General features: G+C 44.3%; 1 protein-coding gene across 1 annotated transcript in view; it reads left to right on the forward strand.

The window, feature by feature from the left end:
• Positions 1-967: 967 nt before the first annotated feature.
• The window catches only part of klhl5 (kelch-like family member 5), a 25,790-nt gene continuing 11,303 nt past the window's right edge, over positions 968-15,454 (forward strand). The window contains exons 1-5 of the mRNA XM_054603934.1: positions 968-1,656; positions 5,931-6,119; positions 12,538-12,674; positions 12,920-13,116; positions 14,668-14,880. Of these exons, the coding sequence (XP_054459909.1) occupies positions 1,046-1,656; positions 5,931-6,119; positions 12,538-12,674; positions 12,920-13,116; positions 14,668-14,880 (1,347 nt within the window). The 5' untranslated portion in view covers positions 968-1,045. The remainder of the gene's footprint in view (positions 1,657-5,930; positions 6,120-12,537; positions 12,675-12,919; positions 13,117-14,667; positions 14,881-15,454) is intronic.

Raw genomic sequence — 15,454 nt, forward strand, 5'->3', positions numbered from 1 at the left:
AAACCTAATCCCAAACCAGAGACCGGTGAAATACCCCTAAAATTGAATTGTTTACGACGTCGTGGGGACCTGCTCTTTGAGAGGGAATCCCTATATGACCGTGAGCAAAAGCATGTCCCGTCTATACATTACTGTAGGGCTGCAACCGGCGAAAAACATCCGATTGTTTTGTCCCTAACCAACAATCAAAAACAAGCGTCTCAATTTACAAAGATAAACAGAGAGAAGCAGCAAAGCTTTTCATTGGAGAAGCTGGAACCGGAGAATGTTTGGAGTGTTTTCTTGAAAAATAACTCAACCCTTACAACCATTGAATTATCAAGTTTGTTTGCAACGACGGCGAAACAGTTAATCAATTAGTCTGATGAGGAAAAAAGCAAAACCATGGGTAATTATTTTAGTCAATCAATCGTTCGTTATTTTAGTCAATCAATCAATCAATCAATTATTTTAGTCAATCAATGAAAGTTTGCACTAAATGCAAACTTTCATTGGTTCCACTCTCAATTCTAAGATGTGATTTTCTGCTTTTCTTTGTTTCATAATGCCAGTAAGCTTATCAGGCCATGTTTTCTGAGTTGGGATGCTTCAGTTCTATAGACACAAAGAGAAATATGTTGCCTTGTAGACTGTTGTTAGCAGACAGATTGGTGGTTCCATCTACTCCTGTTATTGATTGATTGTCTGGGCTTTTGAAAAGCAGTGATGATGATGATAATAACAATAATGATCATTCCTCTCCGGAATGCCTGTGGCTTGCCTGTGGCATTTTGGAGAGAAATGTGACATTAATTTGTCCTTGTGGCAAATGTTTGTGGTTTGGTTTGTGCATGAAAGAGCTTTGGCACTGAGGATAAAACTCTGTGTAGACCTCCCTCTCTCTCTCTCCCTCCCTTTCTCTCCCTCTCTCTCTGTTTATATTCTCCGCTGTATTCCGCTCGCTACATCCAGTCGCGGTTAACGGGCGTGCGGTAGAGCAGCGCACAGCTTTGACGGCAGAGCGGCACGGGCTCTCCCCCGCCATTTCCTCGTGCCGAGCCCTGGAATGTCGAGTAGCGGCTCGGGCTCTTCCTCGCGGAAGGAGTTCGATGTGAAGCAGATCCTCAGGATCCGATGGAGGTGGTTCGGTCACCCCGCGGTGCCTCCGCCTCACTCCCCGCCGCTGGGAGACTACTTCGCCGGGCGAAGAGCGGGCGGCAGCTGCGGAGACGGAGCGTCGGTCAGCGGCTGTAACAGCGCCAATTCAGCCAGCGCGAACCCGAGCGCTGGGGGTCACGGCGGGCTGGTGGCCAGCGGCAGCGCGGGGTCGAACCTGTGTAGCGGCAGCAGCAGAAAGTTTGCAGATCCGGAGGGGAGTCGGGGCGGACCGGGAGGAGCGGCGGGAGCGACGGGGAGCTCCTGCACCCGCTCCTTCAGCCAGCCGGAGTGCAGGAGCCCCGCCGCCGCGCTGTCCTGGGTATCCCCGCCGCCTCACCGTCGTTCCCGACCCGCGTCCAGCGTGGAGCCCCCGGGCGAGGCTCCGGTGCCTCAGCCGGCACCGGAGCCGTCCCCTCACGTCGGGGTCGAGGAGGAGGAGGAGGAGGCGGCGGCGGCGGTACCGTCAGCGTCGGGGACGAGCGAGGACAACCACCAGGAGACAGACTCCAGCTCGTGCAGGTAGGAGGAGGTTGTAATGTGTGTTTGGGCACTCACAGATACAACTTCAGTCACGAGCGAAATGTGTGCAGGATAAAGTCAGTGACATGTACAGCACACACACACACACACACACACACACACACACACACACACACACTCACTCACTCACTCACTCACTCACTCACTCACACATACACACTCACACACAGACAGATACACACACACACACACACACACACACACACACACACACACACACACACACACACACACACACACACACACACACACACACAGACAGATACACACACACACACACACACACTCACACACACACAGACAGATACACACACACTCACACAGACAGATACACACACACACACACACACACACACACACACACACACACAGACACACACACACACACAGACAGATACACACACACTCACACAGACAGATACACACACACACACACACACACACACACACACACACACACACACACACACACACACACACACACACACACACACACAGACAGATACACACTCACACACACACACACACACGCCTTAAAAGTTAGTTTCCGAAAAGCAAATGAGGCTTTTTTGTCACTTTACACTGATCGTAATCACCACACCTGTCAGGTAAACACACTCAGTATGCCCCTACTGAGTTTAAACAAAGTAAATGGGGGACTATAAGCAAGAGGCTGGTGAGAGGGTCACTAATGATGGAGGGTCACTAATTAGGCTACACAGAGATAGAAAATGATGGTCCCACATTCGGGTCGGCATGTGGTATTCTGCTGTCTCCCCTCAATCTCCTAATGAGGCTCCAGAAACCAGACTCTGTTCAAGGACCCTCTTGAGAATGTGGGACATTCAGAGTCCAATTAACAATAGGACTCCAGGGCTGTGCTCCGCGTGCAGCAACATACTCTGCACTTGACATTTACATTGTCTTGTATTCAGTGACTGATTCCCTTTAAGCTTTTACTCACAATCCCCAGTGCTTGCGTGCATGTTCTTGTGCATGTGCATGTGCACGGAAGGAGTGCGTTTGCACTGGTGAGGCCAATCCAGCTGTTGGGATGGGAAACGGTGTTTAATTAGTGGTTGCCGTGGAGACAGCGAAATACAGCAATTGGGGCATCATGACTCTCTCCTAGGTTTATGTTTTTATTGTGATGCAAAAGTAAATGTGATGAAGTAAAAGGAGCAATACATACTGTGTGTGTGTGTGTGTGTGTGTGTGTGTGTGTGTGTGTGTGTGTCTGTTTATGTGTGCATGTTTACCATACTGGCGTAATGATGCATCTGAAAGCCTCCCATTATTCTCTGTGTTCCCAAGACACACATCAGAAAATATCAATGATTCATACAGGAGGATATGCTCACACACGCGTGCACACGCTCACACTTTCAAAAAGAGCTCTCAGTGGGAGCAAGAGCTGATTTAAAAAAAAAAAAAATATATATATATATATATATATATATATGTTAACGTCCGATGCGCTTTAATTCTACACCTCATTTGTTTTCATATCAAACGTCAGATTGTGAGAGAAATATGGTTTAAAAATATATATATATTGTTATGCAAGGCTCCATGTCACATCTTCAGTGGTGATGGGAGTCCGGCAGTGCTCACCCAGAAAATTACTTCTGCTTAATAGTAACGAGCACGTACACACACACCAGACTCATAATCATAGGCAAAGACGAAAATGATGATGTGAACCTGCACTGAACTGTAAAGTGCATGTACACGGATGCAGCCGTGTCCCTGCACATGTTAGGGTTGCCATACCAACACAGAGATTGGTTTCTGCAGCATACACGTGCAGCTCTGTGCATGTATGTTGTATGCACTATATATATGTGTGTGGGTGTGTGTGTGTGTGTGTGTCTGTCTGTATGCAATCCATACCCTCCCTCTGAGAGCCCCTGCGTACAGTATGATACTCCAAGAACACAAGTGGCAGAATCCCAAGTGGGATCATGGGAAGGGACGCGTGCTGAATCCCAGAGTGGCTGAAAGGCTCGGCTCGACTCCACTGATCCCCTCCTTTCCCTTTTCACTTTCTCACCCCAGCCAGCTCCCCCCTTTTTAATCCCGGTGTGCCTCCCTTCTCTCCCTCTGTCCCGTGTTCATCTCTGCCCACCCTTGTCCATTCATTTGCCCTCTCTTTTTTTTTTTTTTTTTTTTTTTTTTTGTTTCTCCCCCTCTTCTAATGTGTTGGGGGAAACAAAAGCGTTTGCATGTGTGTCACGGAGAGGGTTAACATGTGACCAGGCAGGCACCGTGGTGGCTGTATGATCGTGTCGTATATTAGCCGACAGAACCAAGTTGAATTTGCATTAGCTGTTAGCCTACAGGCTAATCAGGCTGGATGGTTAATCACAAGGGAGTGTGTGTGCAAATGTGTGTGTGTGTGTGTAAGACAGAGAGAGAGAGAGAGAGAGAGAGAGAGAGGCAGGGAGAAAGACATTGAATGACAGTGGTGTGAGTGTCCTTGCCTGGTGCAGGGGTTTAAAAAATCTGTCTGCATGGTGTTGATTCGCCCCAGACATACTCTCTCCCTCTCTCTCTCTCTCTCTCTCTCTCTCTCTCTCTCTCTCTCTCTCTCTCTTTCTCTCTCTGTAAATGTTGAGTGCCTGCCAGGCTCAATTAAGGGGACTGGAAGGCAGCGTTCCCCCACTTCAAAGTCGTCTCCTCTGGCAGTATTTAGCCAAGCCATTCGTCTACACGCACACACACACACACACACACACACACACACACACACACACACACACACACACACACACACACACACACACACACACAACACGCAAACAAAACAAGAGGTTAGGAAAGCTAGCCAAAAAGCCTCCTTGGCGGGTGAGATTGGGGATGGGGAAGAGAGAAAAAAAGAGTGAGCCAAAGATGGATGATGGGATGAGGTGGAACGAAGTGAGTGATGGATGAGATTAAATATAAGAGTGAGGGCTGGAGACGGTAAGAGAGGAGTAGAGGAGCAGAGGGAAGATGACTCCTGTTATGGCACATCAGCAGCAGCACACACACACACACACACACACACACACACACACACACACACACACACACACACACACACACACACACACACACACACACACACACACAAACTGGAATGTGTGCATGAATACACAAAATGTGAAGGCCATGTACGCCAGTGTTTTTGTCTTATAACTTTACTTAGCGATGTCTGAGATTATTTTCAAATTCAGATCAAATTTATTTGATCCAAAAAGTATAAACGGAAAAGAGGACACGTTCAAGAGACATACAATAATGATATCTGATTCATAACCCTGATTTAGATCATTTACTATTTACTTTAAAAGTCATGTAGAAAAGCCGCATTTGCCACTGCCCTCCCAGAACTTTGATCTCTGTTTATTACCAAGAGAATGTTTGTGTGGGAAATTGTTATTTCCGACAGTTTTGATTTTGCAATGAAACTACACACACATACATACTTCCACATCCCTAAAAGCGTGTGATTTCTCTTTAACTGCAAGAGTTGGAATTATATCCTCCTTGGAGTATCACTTCATTTATCTCTTTGGGCTGTAGGGCCAGTCCTGCCACTTCTGCTGCTAAATTAAAAATGGAAGTACGGCCCTGGCTCTCGTAAATTAAATGCCGGTTTGGGAGCCGTGCCCGTGATGGCTGATAATTCACAGGGTGGCTATCCTTCGGTGCTTGTCTTTTCATGAGCACACATCGGCTCGCACATAATCGTCTCAGACAGGAAGAATAAGACATAACCCTGGGCTGCAACGCTTCCACCAGTGAATTACGAATGTTGAGGCCGTCCTGGCCCAAATCCCTGCTTCACTTCACTGGTTGTTGGTATAGAAACAAGGAAACTGGCTGCCATTAGGGAGCAGAGTAAATCACGGCACATCCGATGGGCTCGGCTCCCACAGCTATTTAATTGGCAGCTTCTCTTTTAAGTGGGCTAAATTTATCTGGCCATTTACTCCTAGTAATTGGACCATTACAGAGCTTTTGTCTGCTGCTGGCGACATACAGTAACCCTGTTGAGAAGTGAAGGAGAGAGCGAATGTGCGTGAGGGAATGGCACAAAAAGAAAAGATGGCACGAGGATGACACAGAGCAGCTGGTGTCTCTCTCGCCACGCATCTGTCTTGTTTGTCTTGATCAAAAGAGAATCTGCGCCGACGCCACGCGCTCAAAGCTTCTGTCTCCTTCTCTCTGTGTCTGTCCGTCCGTGTGAACGCCTGTCTTCGCGTTAGGACGTCCAACAGCAGCGCCACACTGTCCTCGTGCGTGTCCATGGAGCCATGCGCGTGTCCAGAGGAGTGCACGTTCACCGCTCTGTCCCACGCCGACCTCACCTTCCACAAGATGGAGGGCTACCTGAGGTCCAGACAGCTGTGTGACGTCGTACTGGTGGCTGGAGACCGGCGGATACCTGCACACAGGTAGGAGCAGAGACACCATTAAGATATTACACTAACATGCATGGCAAAGATGGTGACGTTGAATAGATTTATGTCATCTGATGGTGAAATGTTTATATCAATGAATCTCTTTTTTTATGTTTTAGATTAATTGGATTGGATTATTGTGAAACATCCACTTATTTCTTAGTTCATAGAGCCATGTTGATGTCTTTTAATTGCATGTTTTGTCTGAGCAACCGTCCAAAACCCTCTAGATATTCAATTTACAATGATATAAAACAGAAAATAATAAAATCATCACATCTGAAAAGCTTTAAAGAGTCAGTGTTTGCCAATTTTCCATTGCGATAACTTATTTGGTTAATCAAGTTGTCAAAAATGTCATAAATTGAATTTCCTATTTATTCAACTTCTCATTTTAGCACTATGAATGCTTAATGCTCCTCACCATTTTGAAACAAACCCTGTGTTATAGTAGCAGAGTGAACGATTAAATAGCAACTGTATTCATCAAAGACGTCTTTTTGCATCATTCGGGGAAATGAAAGCAGAAATGTAATTAGTAGTTTTAGTTTTCAAAAGCATTTTTTTGTACAATTTGTATCTCATTATTATGTATATTTTGGCCACTTCCCATTCTTATGTGGCCCTATGGTGGGCATTCTGTAAAGAATGCACACTAATTTTGGATTTGTGATTTTGGGTTATACAAAATAAATTGAATTATTTCATTTGCCCTTGGGCAAGACACAACCCCAAATTAAGTGTTTAGCACGGAGCCCTAAATGCAGCTGAGGTAAACGGGAATGTCATTAGATTTGCAGGTATTAGGTCATAAACCAAAGTCAAGTAAATTTGTTTTCTAGAGCCTAATAACACATTCACAAATTTGCCTCACGGGGCTTTACAATCTCTTCAGCATAGGACTAACATCTGTCCTTAGACCAAAAGGCTGTGCCATCAGTGTATGAATGGGTGAGTGACATGTAGTGTAAAAAGTTCTTTGAGTCGTCGGAAGAATAGAAAAGTGCAAAACAAGTACATGTCCATTTACCATTTAAGTGAAACATAAATCCATCTAGAGCTGTGAGAATTAATTGATTAGGTGATTAACATAAAATGAATCAGCAACTATGTTGATAATCAATCGCCACTTTTTAAGCAAAAGTGCCAAACAAAATGCAAATTGTATGTCTTTGTGGCTGTTGGTTGGCCAAAACTAGCAACTTAAGGATGTTGTTTTGGGAGTGAATTAGTGATTTCTAACTATTGATGACGTTTCATAGACAAGCCAATTAATCAGAAGAGCAATAAAACAATAATGAAAATAATCGTACATCAAACTTTATGTTTACTGTACACACTCATGCAGAAGCATTACAATTGACCCTTGCACATAATGATTGCACATTCATAACAACATCTCAACACACGCATGCACACGTGAACACACACACACACACACACAACACACACACACACACACACACACACACACACACACACACACGATGACACATACTGCTCACACAGGATATTGTTTGGAAAGAATCTTTCACACACACAGCAGAACCACAAAAGTCCCTTTTATTTTGGTAGCCTCTCTGTATCACACAAAGCCACATGAGCCACTGAATCATGCATCAGACACACACAGACACACGTGCCTGTCACCCACCTCGTTGCCTCCCTCTACGCTGCCCTGTCACTGCTGCCTCTCTGGGCGTGAGGCCACGGGTGGAGCAACAGGGTCCATCTGCACAAGGGAGACACAGATGAGCGGTCCTCCACCAGCAGAAAACCTCCTTTTCTCTCACCGCCTTCCTCCTCTGCCTCACTTGATTTAGTCCTCCAGGCACAGATGGTGACAAACAAAGGACCCCGCTGTATGAGAACCCAAATGGTGCATGTGAAAGAGTGTCGGTATCCAAAGCTCCGTGTATGTGTTGAGTGTGTGTGTGTTTGTGTACTTGCAAGGGGGTGGGAGTAAGATGTTTGAAAGTGGGTGTTTTGTTTGCAATTGATTTATTGCATGTGTAGGATAAAAACGCTTTTCTGGGAACAAAACATACACCCTCTTTCTCTGTTTTACAAGTACACACAAGCGACTGCACCGTGCGTGCTGATTTGGCCACTTGTACTGTGTGTAGCTGCACAAGTTTCTTTGTGGAGGAGCTGCAAGCAGCGCAGTTTGAGCAAAACTCAAGCTCTATATGTGCTTTTAAAAAAGGTAGAGCACAGTCGTACCGTTTGTCTCTGGGGCAGTGTCCTATACAAATACATTATCTTGCAAAAGCTATTTTTGTAGCCCCGAGTGAACACCTCTAAGAGTGCTACTTCAACTGATTTGAGTTAATATACCTTTAGTTTAGAAAGTTCTGTGTACCTCTGTGAGGTTCTACTTTGTGGTGCATTGAGCTGAATGCTAACACGCTAAAAGTGACAATGGTAACATGTCGATGTTGAGCAAATACAACATTTACCATATTCACCATTTAAGTTTTGTATGTTGGCATGCTAACATTGGCTCTTTAGCACTGAACACTAAGTACAGCTGAGGTAGAAGGGAATATCATTAGATTTGCAGGTATTGGGTCATAAACCAAAGTCAAGTCATACCACAAATCCCTAAGCTTTACAATTTCTTTAGACCCTCTATTAGGATTCAGGGAAAAACTTACCTTTAATAGGTAAAAATGAAAAGAAACCTGAGCAAGGTGTTGGACTAATTAACAATTTAGACCAACGGTTAAACAGGAATTACCAAGTTATTACAACTCACCCTGAGGAATAACTAAAAACTTTGACCCTCATGGCGTTGGAGCAAAAGTCAGGGGAATACATTTATTAGCAATAGTTATTGAGGTGTTTCAGTCTGGGAAAAAGTGGTGACCAACTGACTGATGGACAATCGCCATCCGCGCAGGCTAAACATGAACTACTCATTTATTTATTTTTTGGAGGATGTGTGGAGAAAGGTCATTATAGTTGAGCAAGTCTCTCCCACCAGCCCTCCTGTTGTTTCCCCCCTCTCTGTTTTTCCACCCCTGTGTCTCTACACAAGCACACTCAAACACAAACAGACACAGTGTTCAGTTTCCAGCTCGGCCTCCTTTTTCCTGACTCCAACTCGTCTGTTTCCTGCTCTCTTTTTGTCTTCTCTTTGCTCTTTCGCTTACGGAATGACACACTGCCTGCCATGTCTCTGTCTTCTGCGAGGTGCATCTGTGTGTAAATAACCGGGCACTGCATATATAGCCCGCATCGCTCGCTGAGAGTCAGACAGAGACCCACATGAAAAATTAAGAGGAGTAAAAAATACTGTGTGTGTGTGTGTGTGTGTGTGTGTGTGTGTTTCATGTCAGAGAGGGCAAGAAAGAGATACCTGACTGGACTACTGGCAGACAACTTCCTGCTGACTATAGTGTATTTTGACATCTTTGTCAGTAATACAAGCGCGCTCACACACACACACTCCCACACACACACACACACACACACACACACACACACACACACACACACACACACACACACACACTGCTCCAGGCTAACTGTCGTGGTCCCAGTGTCACACTCAGTAATGAGATTACACACGTGCACAACAAACACACATTCAGTGCACACACACAAACACACACACAGGATTGTTGACCATGAAGTCAGCTCTACTGTGTGCATTATCCTAATCAGTTTACTTATCAACAGTTATAAGTAAGTGTTCAGATCAGTACATTAAAAACGATAAACCCTGCTGAGGAGGACTGCTTCATATGTCACTGTCATTTAGACTCCATTAGACACCACCTCATTTACAAAAATACTGAATAACATCTACTTATAGAATACCTTGATGTTTGAGTGTGCGCGTGCGTACTTAACTTAATTAACTGTCCCTTTTACAAATGACCTTAAGATAATTCCTTTTCTGTCCTTCCTCTGGTTGCATTATGCCACATATCTTCTCTCTCAGACTCTCCAGCCGCTAAATTTCACATTGACCTTACGTTAAGCATATATATATTATTTATTTCTCTATCGTGACCGTGCTCTCAGCTGCGGTGATTGACACATGCAATGAATTGAATAATCTCTTCCCAGACCATTGGCATGTGTTTCATAGTGCATGGCAAGGCTTTGTGTCATCTACGAGCCATGTGTACGTAAAGAAATAGAAAAAGTCAGGCAAAAATCATATCTGGAGAGTTACAGCATGAAATATGCAAAGTTTATTAAGAACGTGTAGACCCCCAGTACTGTTAGTAAACATGATGACATATTTTTGTGGGCGGAGCATAGCATAAACTTTGTTCTGATAATTTTCTGTAACCAGTTGTTGCATAAATGCGTGGTGCACTAGCAGCTAGCTAAGTAGCCAGCCACGCGCTAGTTAGCATGTTAATTCCACCATGCTTTGATGCTACACTGGTCAAAAAATAAGCCTAACAGCAGGCCATCTCTTTATCTTTCTGTTGTTTAAGCCTTCTTGCAGTCTTCAGTCGTGGCAGCTGAGGAGGCTCAACTTTATTAGCAACATTTTCTCTCCTTCTCCAAATCGCTTTGCCATTATTGTAGCTCGCTAGAGCCTCGAATCACAGCACGACAAGAGGACAATTTCGATGTTTAACTCCAGCCCACTAGTCTGAGGTGATAAGAGTTTTTCTCCAGTCTTGCTTTTGTTTTGCCTCCAGCCAACACCGGGAGGTTCTCATGTCGTCAGCAGCAAAAGGGTCTCTAAGTGGAAATATAGTACAGTACTGACCTCCGGGCAGCTCAGCCTCTCATCAAAAAAATGTATAATTTATCATTAAATTTCACAATGTTAACATAATAATTTGCTTCAGAGTGCAACCTTGTAAAAGCAGGTAAGTATGTGAACGCACAGTCAAAGTGCTCTGGGCCCTTTTGTCATATTTGTGTACATTCTTCTTCCAAAAACATCTTTTACAAATATCAGTTTAGTTTCACATAATTTAGAGATCTTCAAATATGGCACTGAAAAGATAAATAGACCTGAACAAATAAGTAAGTCTACCATGTGCCACAAGTTATGAAAATGTATATTAGATATTAAAAACCTGGTTCTTACTGCCACTGAGGAAAAACTTGCTCCACTACAGTTTGACTATCAAGCATTTAAACATCTGAGCTCTTTATCCTCAATATGCTCACTACGTACAAGCATCTGGAGATGCCTTAGGCCCTGACAAGCTGTTGTTTGCACAGTTTTCTTCTACCTCTTATCCCATCTCCTCAGAGAAGGAGTATATGATATTACCATTGGGAGGGAATTTATACCTTCAGACTCCTGCTGTAATGATATGATGTGTTAAAAGCGTTTTGTTTTTTTACGGAAATTAACGTTAAAGCGATGCTTTATTCAGTCATGAGACCGACATGTTAAATTGCCTTCAGATTGAAGGCTATCAAGCAATAGAGAATAGCCGTCAGATAATACAAAATAAAACATTTCAGTCTCAATGATCAATCTTAGAGATGGAAATGTCAGTGTTTCCCCTCGAAGGATGGTGTGAAGGCCTCAGTTCTCATGTTCTAAATACCACAGACCTACGTGACGAGACATTATTCTGGTCTCTGTTTGGTTCATCTTAGATGTTGCGGTTGCTTAGTTTAGCTTGAATTTTGACACTTCTGCGATACTTTACAGCTCACAACGCTCATCATGCTCCAGTCCCCTCCCATACGCTTTCCATCCTGGAGGTTTCCCCCCCCGCCTCTGTTGCAGACGTTCTACTCATGCAGATGATTGTTGCCAGGTCATAGTAGAAATGTATATCTGTTGGGACTTCCAGTCATGCAGCTATAGACTTTCCATAAACTAAGAACACACACGTGGTTGTCAATTCAGGTTCTGCTTACCGACAGGTCTGTGAGTCTTTTGGTCTCTCAAGATTCAATTCGATTCGATATGTAGACCACTTTTGAATCCAACACCTACGGGTGATTAGTAGTTTTGCACCGTGTACCGATACTACAAAGGTATCCCAGTGAAGAATGGAAAAAAAACTTGAAGTTGGAACCCTGCTTACTTTCTCGCCTCCGCACAGCTGGCCATTCATTGGGCGAAGTAGACGTGAATAATAGATGTCAGTTTCTTAAAGAATTTGTTAAATATTGCCCCCCAAGTTCTGATGTTGGAGAGGTGATGGGGAAGGGTGTTTGATCAGCCGACAAGCTCTTAAGTTGGCGCGTACGGATGCCTTTACTGTGAGCCTCATGTGTATTAACTACCAATCTGCTAGTGTGGTACATTAACAGGATGACAATGTTGTGCGTCATTTCCAGGCCTCCCTCTTCGGCATCTTTTCCCCGTCAGTCCAGACTCGTCCTGTCAGCAAGGTCAAAGTACCCCGCTCCTCCATTACAGCTGTCCGTCCTCCCTGACTGATGCCAGACACTCTCTCTCCTCTCGCAGACTGGTGCTCTCATCCGTGTCGGACTACTTCGCGGCCATGTTCACCAGCGATGTGCGGGAGGCCAAGCAGGACGAGGTGAAGATGGAAGGAGTGGACCCCGATGCATTGTGGGTCCTGGTGCAGTATGCATACACAGGTAAACAGACACACGCTGGTCGCCAAGCTGATGCTATCTGCACAGATTCCTTTTGATCTCATTTCTGTAAAAAAAAAAAAAAAGAAAAAACGAAGGACTTTCATGACCAGTTGCTTGAGTTGATGGGCGGTGTACTCTTGAGCTCAAAACCTTTTAAATAATAAATCTAAGACACTTTAAAATATTCAGCCCTTTCAGTGAGGTCGCTCTGACTTCCATCCATCTTCCCCTCTTTTTCCCTCCAGGCCGGCTCGATTTGAGAGAGGACACCATTGAGTCTCTGCTGTCCGCCTCCTGCCTGCTGCAGCTGTCTTCAGTGGTTCAGGCTTGCTGTTCGTTCCTCATGAAGCAGCTCCACCCCTCCAACTGTCTGGGCATCCGCTCCTACGCCGACGCTCAGGGCTGCAATGACCTGCAGCGGGCCGCTCACGCCTACACCATGGTTGGTTTCACGGCCAGTTAATCTCTATACCTTCCAGCGATTGTAGTGGTGACGCAGCGAGAACATGAATGAAACGATGTCTCCGGAAAATATTGATCTGAAAATGATGATGTAGATTCAGGTAGACCACAGGTGATGTTAAGGTTTTGACAATGAATTGATTAAGCGAGAACAATAAACAGTCTTCTTTCTCCGCTCCCTTTAACAACTGTCCCTCTGTACAGTTTTCCTCGGCCTTGATGTTATTCTCAGAAACAAATTGGCCCCTCATTCGCAACGCGCGCCACACACCATTATCCCCACAATGGCTGTTTTCAGCACTGGGTTGCTATGGTGACTGTGAAATAGCGCCTACATCGACTTGATTATTCTTTTTTCTTTTCTTGTTCTCTCCTGTGTTAGCGTGCCCTTTTTTCCTTCCCGCCTCCCTCTGCATGTCTGTCTCTGTCAGCGACACCGTTCCTCTCTTTCTTCCTTTCTCTCCAAAGTGGAATATTGTTAAACTTTAATCTGTGCTAATTATGTCATAGAGGTGGATTTATCTGCTTGCACGTGTTATTCACACACACTTGTTCACAGACATACACAGCTCACAGGATTATTACAGCCAATGTGTAGGAGCTACACAATAGACTGCATAGAGAAAAGTAATTTCTTTTCATTTTAATTTTCAATTTTGTCTGGTCACATTTCTATGTTACATTACATTTTTTTTCTTCCCCTTTTTTCAATCCCCACAGATAATACTTCCCTCAAAACAGATAAATTGACAAATTAATGAGAATAGTTATGGCAAACTATACAATCACAGCACAACAACATCAACCATTCCTATCATCACCTTCCTTATCGTCACAGTTGACACAAATACTAAGCTTAATGTGGGCAAACACTTCAGAAATTACTATTGTGGCCTCTATGGTTAAGTATCTAGTTTTCATTTCTATCCCATCTATATTCACTCGCTATCACAACTGAAACGAAAAATCCATAATTTGAAACTCAGAAGATTAAGCTGTGTCCTATTTTAATATTCAATGAATAATTTAAGATACTCTCTGGCTCTAGCTTCTTAATTGTCCGGATTGTATTTTGTGAAGGTATCATGTATATATCTTTTTGAAGGTTGTCTCGGACATTTGTGACTTTTCTGTAACATTGTGAAGACCAAACAAATAATTTATTCATAAATTTGCAGATTAGTAGATGATGAAAATGGTTGTCGGTTGCAGCTCAGCTCTTTACTTCTCCAGCAACCGCCCTTTCTAATATAACTGAATCATTCCAACCTTTTCTCATCCTGCCCCTTTTGTCTGCAGCTCTTCATCCATCTTTCTCTGACCTTTTCTCAAGCCCCCATTTCCTTCCTTTTATTTCTCTCTTCTTTCTTCCTTCAGACACCTTGATCCCTTTCCTCTCTCCACTCATATCTTCATATTGTTTTTCTTTCGCTCCGCTCATTCCATTTTTCATCTCAGACTGATTTTGCATTCATCCAGACTCAAGTGACCTTCCCTACTCTTATAACTATTTCATCTCCCTCTCCACCAGGAACACTTTCTAGAGGTGGTAGGAGGCCAGGAGTTCCTGTTGCTCCCAGTGGAGGAGATGGAGAGGCTGATCACGTCGGATGACGTCAACGTTCCCGACGAGGAGACCGTGGTAACCTCTTTGCTAACGTGGGTCCGTCATGATGCCGCCACGCGTCAGCCTCACCTGCCCTCGCTGCTTGCTCACATCCGACTGCCACTGCTGCAGCCACAGGTGAGAGGTGCATAGAACTCCGTCACATGTCACACTGTAGTTACTGCCTTATTGAATGTGGCTAAAGTCGTTATTTTTATGACAATCAATGCGAAATAATGATGAACCTACGTAGAAACTGCGTTGCACCAAACGACAGATGGACATAGTTAGCAACTAGCTGGTGAACCTAATGTAGCATTTAGCAGCTAAAGAGCTGGGTTTTTCCCTTAACAGTTGGTAGGGACCAAAAACAGAGCTAAAAGACAGAGAATATTGGACTTACATTCACCATGGATCATTTAGCAGCTGAAGAGCCAAGTATTTCCCTCAGCAGTTGGTAGGGACCAAAAATTGAGATAAGAGAGAGAATATTGGAATTACATTCACCAGGTGAACACAAACACAACTCTATAAATGATAATGGTGCTCCATGTTGCTGGTCTTTTTTGATGGACAAATGTGTCTCGTGCTTTCCCCATTCCCCTTTCCTTTCTACCTCCTCCTGGCTCCAGTCCATCTCTCTGTCTCTACCCTCTTCATGCAATTAGAGGGACTCTCATCATTACACTCACTGTAGATCACAAGCATTAAC

The sequence above is a fragment of the Anoplopoma fimbria genome, chromosome 9, assembly GCF_027596085.1.
Source record: "Anoplopoma fimbria isolate UVic2021 breed Golden Eagle Sablefish chromosome 9, Afim_UVic_2022, whole genome shotgun sequence".
Lineage (NCBI taxonomy): Eukaryota > Metazoa > Chordata > Actinopteri > Perciformes > Anoplopomatidae > Anoplopoma > Anoplopoma fimbria.